The 13,493-nt window shown below is 38.0% G+C and overlaps 1 protein-coding gene across 1 annotated transcript; it reads right to left on the bottom strand.

The window, feature by feature from the left end:
• Positions 1-3,982: 3,982 nt before the first annotated feature.
• Positions 3,983-13,278, bottom strand: LOC121734682 (mitochondrial genome maintenance exonuclease 1-like). The gene is made up of 5 exons (XM_042125282.1): positions 13,048-13,278; positions 12,427-12,861; positions 7,597-7,810; positions 6,913-7,258; positions 3,983-4,168 (listed from the first exon to the last, which is right to left on the bottom strand). The coding sequence occupies exons 1-4, from the start codon at positions 13,238-13,240 to the stop codon at positions 6,922-6,924; spliced, it is 1,179 nt and encodes a 392-aa protein (XP_041981216.1). The 5' UTR covers positions 13,241-13,278; the 3' UTR covers positions 3,983-4,168; positions 6,913-6,921.
• Between the last annotated feature and the right edge of the window lie 215 nt (positions 13,279-13,493).

Raw genomic sequence — 13,493 nt, 5'->3', positions numbered from 1 at the left:
CATGATACTTATAACTAGACTGTGCACTGTGGCGCAAAAAACGGTCCGAGTGAGAGGGCCCCCGGTGGTAGTGTGTCTCTTTCAAATGTGGTTACCATGACCAAACAGCAAAATATGTCGCATATTTTGCTGTTTCTCTCCCTTAAGATTGTTGTTTTTACTTTCCCGTAGAAGAAATAGCAACTACCTACTCATTATTGCACCCTGTCACCTTTCACACGACAATAATTCACCGTTTTTCATAAAAATATAATAAATTTTATTAAGAAAAAGGACTTTTTCGTATTGCAAATCGAAACACGAAAAACAAACAACCAAAGCAAATCGCCATCTTACATTTAATATTACCAGTACCAAAATATCTAATTACCACAGATACTGTTGCTCAGTTTTGAATTATACTTTCGAGTACAATCAACTGATTTATTAATTATTAAAACTGTACAACTTCGTTTAAACACGCTTCCAAGTTTACGAAACGTTCGTATTGGCAAATTATTAAAAAGAAAAGTATTTCATTTTCTAACATTTATAACAAAAGAAATGATTATGTGAGCTGCCAAGAAGTCATTTTAGGAAAACATCGTTTTTGGGTGCGCTGTCTAGTTATAAGTATCATGTCTCTGGGTTTTCCCGCCATATTCCTGACCCTTTTACCTTGTACTTTGTGTCAAGTTGCCAAAAAAGAAGAAAAGAAAGATGTTGCCACTTTTTAATTTCTTCACTTTTTTGATAGAATAGACTAGATAACTTTACAGTTCGATAAGGCTTTAGTTGAACGTGGCGAGAAAAGGAACTAAACGCTTCTATCATAGAAAAACGTCATTTTTGACATGTTTGACAGTTCTTTTTTACCAGCAGCGCTCCCGTCAATGTCACCCACGTTCAAATAAAGCCTTGTCGAACTGTGTAAAATACATACGGTACTTACTAAAGAAAAAAATAGCCATTATTAAAAAAACTTCGTAAACAAATTCTTCGTATTTTATTATACAAAAAACAATTACTAATAAAGACGTGATAACTATAATTAATGTAAGCTATGCATTTTATTAGGTACAGGCATTAATTTTTTGGTAAGCAATAAAAGTTGGTACATAGATTAACCCACTTACTAACAAAAATAAGCGTATAAGGCTTGATATGCGTCCGCGCGAACGTGAAATGTATGTAGGATGAACATGACTAGTGATTGGACAGTACTAGTCATTGGACAGAACACAAAAACACTATATTTATTTTATTAAGGTTGCTTCAAAACCTACCTGTTTTTCTTTAAAATCAGGCGTTCTATAACTTTAAAAACAGGCAGTTTTTAAAGTAACCTTTATAAATATTGTGTTTTTGTGCTCTGTTCAATGACGGCTACTGTCCAATCACTAGTCAGTTACCCTATACAGTAAATGACAGTGCGACTGCGCCGCTTCATAAATAAATTGCTTAGTATCTGGCGGTGTGGCAGCTAAACCGCGCGTTCGCGCCGCCGCATATTAATCCAACCTAATGGAGGTTCGCTGTGTTCTATGTCAAGGGACTTTTCCAATGTGGCAGAAAGAGACAAACAGATAGTTATATTTTGCGGTGTAAATAATTTTATTAGTAAGAGTATATTTTGTAGATTAGAAAACAAAGATATTATATTGTTACTACATACTAGCAGTGTCTGACCAGAGTAATAAATGCTTTGAAGTCTATTACATATATGATACATAAAACGATTACATACTTAATTTAAAACTACGAAACGAAATTTTGATTCTTACTCACAAACCAATTTATCAGGTACAAAATAATTTACAAATTCATAAAACAAATAGGTACCTAGTTTATTGTTTCGTTATGGCTTTAAGATATCGCAATTAAATGAGGGATTTTCATTTATATTTTTTAATTTTAATTTTAACAGTCTTAACTAGATGGCGTAAGGATAGACACTTCTAGATTTTCTATTGGTTCCTCGCCGATCTGAAATTATCTGCAGGTTGGCATCACTGACTACATATGGGTTGTGTTTCCAAAAAATATCAGTGTACTGTCAAGTGTGACATAAATCAAAATATCTTAAACCTAAGCGATCATTGGCCTAAGCGATTAGACCAGTACACTGGTAATAGTTTAGGAACACGCTGACATAATAAAAACTTGTCAAACTGAAACTTGACAACTGTAAGAGTTTTGGCGGGCATGTCACTTTCAAACTTCTTCTACTTTTTATTGTAGGTGTGGTTTTTATTATTTTTCCCAAATTGTGTTATTTGGGATTTTGATATTCATTATTGGTAAAATATTAGCCATTAAATATCCGTTATCTTGCACAAGTACAGGTAAGATGTTGTCAAAACCAAAATATAATTCCTGTGACATTTGGTGTGAATATCGGTAAATAGGGCTATTTCTTTCATGAATTTTAGCTAAAACATCGTTATAATAACAGCTTTATTATCCTATTCATTGTAATATTATTGCGTCTTTTTCAAATTGAAATGTATCAAGTTTTACATTATTTTGCCCAGTTTTGTAGCAATTATTGATGGTATTACCGATAGTTGTCTACCCATTCGCCATCTAGTTACTAAAATGGAAACTGTTTGACAATCAAATTAAAAAAATAGGAAAATCCCTCATTGATAATGATGATAATATTTTCTAGCAAAACACATGAGATGCTTTTTTATTCAATAAAATGTGAATAAAGACGGTTAAAACAGCATAACACGCCGCCGTTGACAAATCTTTGCGGATTTTAAACGGGTCCCTAGACTTACAATAATATTGAACAATATCACGAATAGCGTAATATTATTGACCGTCTACCGTGCGCCTTCAATCTAATTGTCAAATAAATTGTTCAATAAAATTGAAGCGTGATATTGACAATAAAAATGATCGTCTAGGTGTTGTGTCGCTTCACTATCGCTTAGGCTGGATTTATATGCGGTGGCGCTTACGCACGGTTTGTCCGCAACACCGCAAGATCACAAGCAAATGTATGTAACAATCATTAACAATTTATTTAAATAGCGGCGCGGTGGCTTTGTCATTTACATACAATTGCTTGAAATCGCGCGTGTATCCGCCAAACCGCGCGTTTGGGCGGACACATATAAATCCTTGGTACAGTCTCGCATTACAACACTTTGCTTCAATCGCCTCTTTAGGCTACAACAATTTCGCTACCCATTCTTTTTGCTATCGTCATACAAACTTACAGGGATCTACATTTCGTTTTGCCTTTTTAACCTCTCAACCCCCATAAGGACACCAGCGATCGCTATAACAATAGAAATCTATTGTCTCGTTTTTCCACGATCGAGGGATTTGACCGTTGTTTTTTATGGCCCCATATCAAAGTCACCTAAGTGCCAATACATTCTTGGATGACGGTACAGTGTGATCACGTGTTATAGTAGTTTTGGACAGTTAATATTTTGTTTGAATTTCTAATGAAAAATAACGATTAAAAGGTAAAAACCCATTCGCAAATTAGTTTTGATTTTAATAATAGGTGTCCCTGGGGAGGCCTTTTTGCCCAGCAGTGGGACAGCATAGGCTAATAAAAAAAAAATAGGTGTTTCATTTAGACTCCTATTATTTTGTGTATGCCCGTTTTATGACTAGATACGTCTTTTTGGCTACACAGTTATTTTATAGGAACACATTACACCAATAACACTTTATAAGGTTGTTTGACACATTATAATAAGTTACATTTTTACACGCGTTTTGGAAGGTAAAGTTTTTTGTGGTTTTACGATGCCATGAAACATTATATGAAGTACAACTTCTTTCTTTTTTAACTGACTTCAAAAAAGTTGGTTACCAATTCGACCCATATGTTCGACAAGGCTTTATTTGAACGTGGGTGACATTGACGGGAGCGCTGCTGGTAAAGGAGAACTGTGAAACACATGTCAAAATTCACGTTTTTGTATGATAGAAGCGTTTAGTTCCTTTTCTCGCCACATCCAAATAAAGCCTTGTCTGTAAGTAATATGTATTTCCAGAACTGCCTAGTTATTTTTTTATGTGACCACGCTTTCGGCGAAGAATACCCTTTTAAAAAAATTACATAATTTTTATGTAGATCGGCCACCATTCGAGTTCCATCGTGAGACTCCACAGACCACAATCAGCCTCGGGTTTCGGCATTGGACATATAATCTTGACTCTGAAATATATTAAAAGGGGTTTTTCGCATTTATTTTGTTTATTCAGTCCCTGAAGCGATTCTAATTGGAAACTCCATGCCTCCGGGAATGTCCCTACTATACAGGTGTAACATAAAGAAATAATAATACTTTTGTGTGTGTTTGCGTCCCTTAAGTACAGGGGGCTAAAATGGTCGCTTTGGAGAATCATAATATTACGAATCATACTATGATTAATTTTTTTTAAATCGCAAAATGCAAGTCTGCAAGCCAACCCTACCATCCCTACACGTAGGAAGTAGATCGTTGGCCCAAGACGCAAAGGACAAAGCCGATCTTCTGGGCAAGCTCTTTGCGTTAAACTCGACCCTGGATGACGGGGGGCAGAAACCGCCGACCATACCGCGATGCACGAGCATCATGTCGGATATTCGGTTTCATCAGCGCTCAGTGCGAAAAGCCCTCTGTTCCCTTGATATCCAAAAGTCGAGTGGGCCTGACGGAATCCCGCCTATTGTGTTGAAAGAGTTGGCTCCGGTCTTGACGCGTCTTTTTCGGCTCTCCTATTCCACTGGCATCGTCCCGGCTTCCTGGAAGACAGCCTTGGTGCACCCGATCCCCAAAAAAGGTGACCGCTCAAATCCTTCCAACTACAGACCAATCGCTATAACCTCTCTCTTCTCGAAGAAATGGAATCCATTATCAATAGCCAGCTTCTTCGATACTTGAACAGCCAGGGATTGCTAAGCGACAAACAATACGGGTTCCGTAAGGGTCGCTCGGCTGGTGATCTCTTGGCATACCTGACTCATCATTGGGCTCAGGCAATTGAGTCGAAGGGAGAGGTATTAGCTGTTAGTTTGGACATTGCGAAGTCCTTTGATCGGGTTTGGCATAAAGCGCTGCTATCAAAGCTTCCATCATACGGGCTGCCCGAGAAATTATGTAAGTGGGTCACTAGTTTCTTAGCAGACAGAAGCATAAAGGTCGTAGTTGACGGCGAATGCTCGGAGATTCAGTCTGTTAATGCTGGTGTCCCTCAAGGCTGTGTGCTATCGCCTACTCTATTCATACTGCATATCAATGACATGTTACAAACCAACGGCATTCATTGCTATGCGGATGATAGTACAGGTGATGCTGTATATACCGGCTTCCCTAATATTTCTCGGCAAAATGTCACTGAGAGTCGAAACGAACTTGTGTCTAAGGTGGAGAATTCATTGGAGAAGGTCTCTGAATGGGGTAGACGTAACTTAGTCCAATTCAACCCCACCAAGACACAAGTCTGCGCGTTCACCACTAAAAAGTCACCAATGGTCGTTTATCCTCGTTTTGAGGGCACATCTTTAACCATCTCCCCTAGCATTGAGATACTTGGCGTCAACATATCGAGCGAAGTCCAGTTCCGATATCATCTTGAGGGTAAGGCCAAATTAGCCTCGAAGAAGCTTGGTGTACTTAACAGAGCGAGACAGTACTTCAGTCCGGACCAACGCCTACAACTCTACAAGGCGCAGGTTCGGCCTCATATGGAATATTGTTCTCATCTCTGGGCAGGGGCGCCAAAATACGAACTGCTCCCTCTGGATCGTATCCAACGAAGGGCTGCTCGAATTGTTGACTGCCATAGTGTTTCAAACAGCTTGGACCCCCTGGAATTACGCCGAGATGTAGCTTCACTCTGCATCCTCTATCGGTTGTATCACGGGGAGTGCTCTGAGGAATTGTTCGGAATCATACCACCTGCAACTTTTCGCTATCGTCCCACGCGAAAAACATACCATCCTCATCACCTTGATGAGTGGCAGTCTTCCACAGTGCGTTTTTCGCGTAACTTTCTGCCGCGCACTGTAAAACTCTGGAATGAACTGTCACCAGCAATATTTCCGGACCGATACGACCTGCAAACCTTCAAGAAAAGAGCGTATGCCCTCTTAAAAGGCCGGCAACGCACCTGCAGCTCTTCTGATGTTGCGAGTGTCCGTGGGTGACGGTAGTTGCTTACCATCAGGTGACCCGCTTGCTCGTTTGCCCCCTTATTTAATAAAAAAAAATCATGTCTAGTAATTTGTACTAGTTTGACATTTGTCAGTTTGACAGTTTTGACAATTCATTTGCTGAATTGATTGAGAGGAATTGCTAAATGTGACCATTTTAGCCCCGCTGCCGCGCAGTTATACATATTTCAAAGTAGCAAAAGTAACATTACACTTTTTCAGCGATGCTATTTTCATACTCAACTCTATACGAGACTAAATAATTCTTACTTTTTAGGGTTCCGTACCCAAAGGGTGAAAACGGGACTCTATTACTAAGACTTGGTTGTCTGTCCGTCTGTCTCCAGGCTGTATCTCAAGAACCGCTACAGCTAGACTTCTGAAATTTTCACAGTTTGTGTATATCTGTTGCTGATATAACAACAAATACTAAAATCAAAATAAAATTCATAATTAAGGGGGGCTTCCATACAACTGTACATACATATGTGTACTTTAATAATTAATAGTAACATTTGAATAAAATTAAAATTTAAGGGGGGCTCCCATACAAAAAACACAATTTTTGGCCTATTTATGCTTTATAAGGGAAATCGCAGACGTCACACTTTTTGTGTGATCAGTTCTGCGGCTTACATACAGTCTGCATGGCGCGCAACGGTACGAAACCTTCGTGTGCGAGTCCAACTCACACTTGGCCGATTATTTATGTTACGTCCTGTTATAGGAAATTCCAATAACAATTCCAATAAAATCATAATTACCATAAACATTTAGAGATTCCCGATTTGCTCCTCAAACAACCTTTTGCCGCCCTGCAATTTCTTTTCCGCGTCCTGTCCATACTTTAAAGTATACTCCTCCAATCTGATCAGCCATTGTGCCCAATTCTCTCTCAGTTTATCCGTGGATAGATGGAAAGCATCAGCCTTGGAGCCATCGGTGTATGCTATCACGAGTAAAGCGTCACGGACGTTGAAATGTTTGTAGTTGAGGTCGTTACACACCGCGCCAAAGTACGCTGCGACTTGGACGGGATTGTCGTAGGTTAGCGCGATGGACTTACGCGGCTTGTCTGATTTCTTCCATTCTATTAGCATAGGTTTATCTCTGAAATGTTTGAAAAATATTTTATGTAGTAGGATAAAGGGTTTGTTATTCTTTTGCAGAATATTTTTATTGTTACTTAATAATGCGGATGTCACTAGGACCAACTTTAGTATATAGTATTAAAAGACAAAGACAACTATTGGTCGCACGCTCTTTTAGCACGCTCTTTTAGCACCCCTTATTAGCTGGTTGTAACTTGTAAGATAGAGAATGCTCTGTCCATTTCTATAAGTTCATGCTCTTAGCATGGGTCAATATGGTCCCAGATTATCAAACATGTTTTAAAATAGTTATCAAACATAATTCCTATTACTTTTGATAATAAAATCACAACATACTCATAATCAGCAATAGCGTCGAATATCCCTCGGTATTTCAGCATGGGGTGAACAACATTGGACTCTATCGCCTTGGGGGAGGATATACTTTTTAGTACATCAGCCACGGACACCCACACACCCTCAACCTCCTTGTCAATACGCAGCTGCGTCAGTGGTTGTGTAAAGTAGTTCTTGAGAGTATTGTGAAATTTCGTGCCGACTTCCATTTGAGCTGAAAAAAAAAAGATTTTTTTAAATAGGGTAGCCATTTGATGTGCATTTAAACCATATTATTGTGAATTGTGATAGAGTTGAATAATAATAATAATAATAATATCTATGGACGCTTCACACCACGTCAGTCTGGCCCCGTGCTAAGTACCTAAAGGACTTGTGTTACAGGTACCAGACAACGGAAATATATTTAATACTTTTATACTATACATATATTTAAGATTTTTATTATATCATACACATATTTAATACACATCCAGACCCGGGAACATAGAAAACTTTTTATTCCGTCGGCGGGATTCGAACCCGCGACCCCCGGCTTGAGCTACCAACGCGCTCACCACGGAGCCACAGAGGTCGAATATAACTCTACGCGATAAACAATCACAACGGTAAGAATATAATTCACAAAAATCTGAACATAGTACTAAATGTAATAAGTAGTTATTAATGTTTTAATAAAAACGCGAGCTTAGTCGGTGTGTCGAATTTTGTCGCATTAACTCTATTCACATTGTTTTAGGAGGCTATAATAGGTGTGCATTGATAGTACGTCTTTTTAACCAAATGGCCGGTCATTGGTGAATAGTTTGTATGGATGGAAGGCGGCCATAGTTGTATTTCAGAAGCTTATAAAGTCTCCTAAACGGCCGCCCACAAAATAATACAAGTTCGTGTCAAAAAATCAGGCACAAAACTTAATAAAAATATAAAAATTGTATGAAATCTCTTCGCTTTGAATATACCCCAGATTGTAAAGATAAGACAAGAGCGATTATGTATGTTATTCAAAACATATTCATAAGACATGATTGTAAACAAAGTTGTATGAATTAACAAGCCAAGCCCCCGTAAACACGTTACGTTGCCAAAAACGTCACGTAACCGGCGCCTGTCTGCGCTCACGTTTACACCCAGCCCCGTATTTATAGGTCGTATAGGCCACGGCCTGGGGGCGGCAGCGTCCATGGGGGGCAGCCGGCCGGTAGATTTCGTATACGGGGCGGCGGAAATAAAGTGGCCTAAGCTCATAAAAATATAAATTCGCCACTGTTTACACCTATATTATATTGTAGAGTAAAGTGTGATTCTGGAGTCATTTCTTCATACATTACATTTTTAATGACAATAATTGTAAATTTATCTTATTATTTTCTATGCATGTTCACTACTATTATAATATTTGCACGCTACTTAAAGCAGAATGTTTGTACCATAAAGTTAATACATATACCTAGCGGAATAGAGAAACAAAGGCCTGAGCAAGAGAGATGTCACTATTAGTAACACTGCGTGGTAAAAAGAGACGTGTGATACATGACAGCAGAACTCTTTTTTTGACGTCCAGTCGGTACGTGCCGCACGTTGACAATTAAATCTCATAGAAATCATGTTCAATCATGCTTGTGTAAGTGTATACGTACAGATATTTTTACACACAGATGAAACCAATTTCGGTTTCGTTTGACAGTTCGAGATTGTTGCTCTATTCCGCTAGGTATATTGACTTTATGGTTTGTACCATTTCATAATATTTTAAGAACTTTTGTAACCTACATTCAAGGCAAAAAAATGATTATCATTATAGTCAAAACCGTGAGACGAGACACAAACTGTTGAGGGACAAAAGAGTTTAGCAAAAATTGTATAGCCTGTAGAGGCTGGAGTTCATATCAAGATTTTTGATATTAAACTACTACTACCATTTAATTAATCATCATTAAATTAATTAAGTAACCTCTAAATATCTCTGAGTGCGGATGTAACCGCCGTACTCAGAGACATTTAATTACGATTAAGCTTCAATTTAATGAAGAGTTTGACAGACAATGTATGGGGCATAAGTCAAAATTTTGAATTAATTACATTTAAGTAATTAATGTTCCACTCTGAGTGCGGCAGTTAGACTTTATTTTAAGGTCACCTGCCTTCACATCAAGACAATATTTTAACGGTACTAATTATACATGTTACACGAATTTTTTCAACTTCAACCAGAATTATGATACCGTAGTTAATTGTCATCTTATCGAATAATAGTATTAGTGTTAAATTATTGCATCTTTTGCTTCTAAAATGCTGTAAAAGTATGAAAAATTTGTTTTATAAAGTGGATAAAAAAGCCCCGACTGAGCAGCACACAGTTAAAAAAACAACAACAAAGTAGTCCTAGAGCTAAAGTTATAGTGAATGGATAAATAACAGCTGTTTACTAGTACAAAAATATGACCTTCATAACTCAAATATCAGGAATGTTAAATGTCAAGACAATAATATGATGTAAAGGTAACGCGGACATTCTAATTTCGTAGCTATGAGATAAGACGCAGCGCAAATAACTGCAGCCACAAACATGCTGTCGGTTAGAATAGATATGTATAATAAGCATAGCAGCTTTCCATGTTAATCACTGACCACTACTAGAAGCAGTCTACTCTCCTTACCTGGTAGAGTTTGGTTAGTGGCGTAAGCCGTAACTATAAGGTGGTAGGGCTGGCAAAATAGCACGGGCCCCAGACCGGCGCGCTGCCAGAAAACGCCGCGAGCTCAGTAATACTATCTAACCAAGAGCTTCCATAAAAATCCTTCAAACGCCCAAAGGGCACAGAGTAAACAGACAAAGAGCGTAAAAATAAGATAATTATTTGCCAATGCATGAGATGCCATCTACACGAAATCTACTATGATTACCAACAAAGTTTGAAACTTACTTAACCACTGCATCAAATTTCAGCGTTTGTTACATCCTAATACTATAGATTTATTGTACAGTGTGCTTTATGGTCGATTTACACGTGTGACTAACGAGTCGAATTGCCTGTCCAAGTCGAATCGCCACCCCATTTACACGGGTGACTAACGGGTCGATTTTAGTCACCCGGCAAGTCACCAGTCGACAGTAGTATTCGCAGCAAGCGATCGCTTGCGACTGAGCGTTTGCACGGTCGATTTTAGTCACCAGCCGCATGCGGCCATTGGCCGCACGACTTTGGGGCTTGCGACTTTAGCCGCATGCGGCGTAGTCGAATTGCCATTTACACGGTTGATTTTCGCTGTGCGGCGGAAATCGTGCGGCTTTAGTCATCCGTGTAAATCGGCCATTACATTGTCAAAAACCTATCCATTTATAAATACAGTGCGTAAGAAGCGTACGGCCCTAGTCCCTACAGAGGATGTCGATGGCCCTTGCGTATTGCGCCGCAGAACAGCTGATAGTACACATAATATTGTAAACAAACTGTTTAGTGGACATTAGCATTTAGCGGTGATGATAAAAATAGTCACACAAACAAAATACTATGACACCACTACAATATAAAACTATACAGTGCAGAGTTACTGACTGAGCAACCTTTTACAGGGAATGAAATTGTAACGAAAAAGTGAAAACATATCAAACATAAATATTGGCAAACTTTTGCATTTTTTTTTTTTTTTTTTTTTTTAAGAGCCTATGCTGTCCCACTGCATAATATGCAACTTTTGCATATTTTATAATATTCCTGTCACAAAGATCTAACCTAATCTAACTCTGCACTTGCAGGACAAAAGCTAGAAAGCTAGAAGAAGCGCCATTAATAGAAGGGACAACATAATGCTAAAACCAGCACTGCTTGCTTGAGGCACATGATCTCTGTAATTCCTGAATGATATAGGTACTTACTATTTATGTATCCTTTGTCTCACTATTTGGCATGTGACATACCACAAGACATGCATCACTAATCACTATGAAAACATAATATAACGACTGCCAAAATTAGTGATACATTTAGTTTTTAGAACAATGCCCCTTGTATGAACACTAGTACTTTTTCCTAGTGACCTATTTCATATTTAGAATATTTAAGTATATATCCATAATATTTTACAAAATATATATATATTTTTTTTATGAAATAAGGGGGCAAACGAGCAAACGGGTCACCTGATGGAAAGCAACTTCCGTCGCCCATGGACACTCGCAGCATCAGAAGAGCTGCAAGTGCGTTGCCGGCCTTTTAAGAGGGAATAGGGTAATAGGGGAGGGTAGGGAAGGGAAGGGAATAGTTGAGGGTAGGGAAGGGAATAGGGTAGGGGTAAGGGGATTGGGCCTCCGGTAAACTCACTCACTCGGCAAAACACAGCGCAAGCGCTGTTTCACGCCGGTTTTCTGTAAGAATGTGGTATTTATCCAGTCGAGCCGGCCCATTCGTGCCGAAGCATGGCTCTCCCATGTATAGATATATAACTTGTTTTTACACAAATAATTTAATGTACATCAATCCAAGCAGTATCTTCAGTAATACTTATTAAAAAAAAATTTAAATAAGTAAGTACAACAGATTTCAAAATATTTAAATTCAAAATTGGTACAGTACAACAATGTTCCTCAATCTTTTTGTGTTAAAAAATTTTCTATAAGTATAATTAATATATATATATATAACATGTATGTATAATGTATAATTTTACCCAGGGCCGCACTACCAAATTTTATGTATACTCATAGTGGAATGAAAGTTAATATCAGATACCTACTAATTTTTCTAGTCTAGTAAAAATTAGTAAATTCTATATACTAGCGCGGCCCTTACTGTACTTTGCGTTTTTTAATATTAAGCTTTGACTCACCTGCATAAAACCTTTGGAACTCCTGCTCACCCATCTCAGCTATCCTTTCTTTCTTCCATTTCTCAAGAGCTTTTCTAGACTCCTCCGTCATAGTTTTGTTCAATATAAGAGTGACAGAGGGATACTGTTTCGCATAATCATTCTGATGCTGTTTTATCTGCAGGATTTTATCATCACTGGCATACCCCTGTTGTACCGCTGAACTTTTAACAGCATTCTTTGCTGCACTAGTCTTGATACTTCTCACACTGTTCAGTACGACGGGAAAATTGATACAAGTCCTTGTGTTTTGCCACATTTTGTTCTTTATCAGTCTCAAAGAATCAAATGCACTGTTCGTTACACTTTTCCCAGCATCATTTGCGACGCTCTTGAATTTTTGCGTGTTTTCTTTGGGCACATTCGCTGCGTTGTTTTGATGAGTTCTATTTTTAGCTGCAACAGATAATTTTGTTTTAATACACGAAGCGACGCGGCGCCAGTGTCATATGATTGAAACTTTTGCGTAGCGCTACATATAAAGCGCTATTGTGAATAGATAAAAGTAGTATTGGCAGATATGAGCTAGAAAGTCGACACTGCAAGGTTAAGGAACAAGATAAATGTTATCGGTTAACAAACCCGCTTTTTTCTCGCGACTGCTTTTTTCCTTTTTTGTTTCGATGAGAGGACCGAATAGATCCTTGTTTTCTCTGTTGTATAGCTTTATTTTTTCAGCAGGTTTCAAGATAGAAACTGGTTTCACTACTTTTGTTCGAACAAACTGTTTTTCTGCGACCAACTTGTGACTAATTTTGCAGATCGGCCGCAACATTTTTACAATATGAATACAAGTTTTGATTTGTACAAACTAGATTTACTCATATGTAATTATTTTATTTCTAACTAAACACAGATTACTAGTATATATTTGTAATTAAATGCAAAAATGCAGAAAGAATTTGAAAGATTTTTTGACTGTTGCAATTTTTTTTGGACAAAATTTGACAATTCATCGATTGACATTTGACATTTTTGACACTGACAGTAGTGTTTTTTCATAATTTATATTTTATAGCAACTAGGCC

Source organism: Aricia agestis, chromosome 16 (assembly GCF_905147365.1).
Source record: "Aricia agestis chromosome 16, ilAriAges1.1, whole genome shotgun sequence".
Lineage (NCBI taxonomy): Eukaryota > Metazoa > Arthropoda > Insecta > Lepidoptera > Lycaenidae > Aricia > Aricia agestis.
This window is presented reverse-complemented; position numbering and strand designations above follow the sequence as displayed.

Bases quoted from the DNA above. Each gene is read 5' to 3' on its own strand.
- LOC121734682 (XM_042125282.1), bottom strand. From the start codon at position 13,240: ATGTTGCGGCCGATCTGCAAAATTAGTCACAAGTTGGTCGCAGAAAAA. The intron at 12,862-13,047 runs GTTTGTTAACCG...TATCTGTTGCAG, and splicing joins CAGTCGCGAGAAAAAAGCGG to CTAAAAATAGAACTCATCAA. The intron at 7,811-12,426 runs GTGAGTCAAAGC...TTTTTTTTTCAG, and splicing joins GTTCCAAAGGTTTTATGCAG to CTCAAATGGAAGTCGGCACG.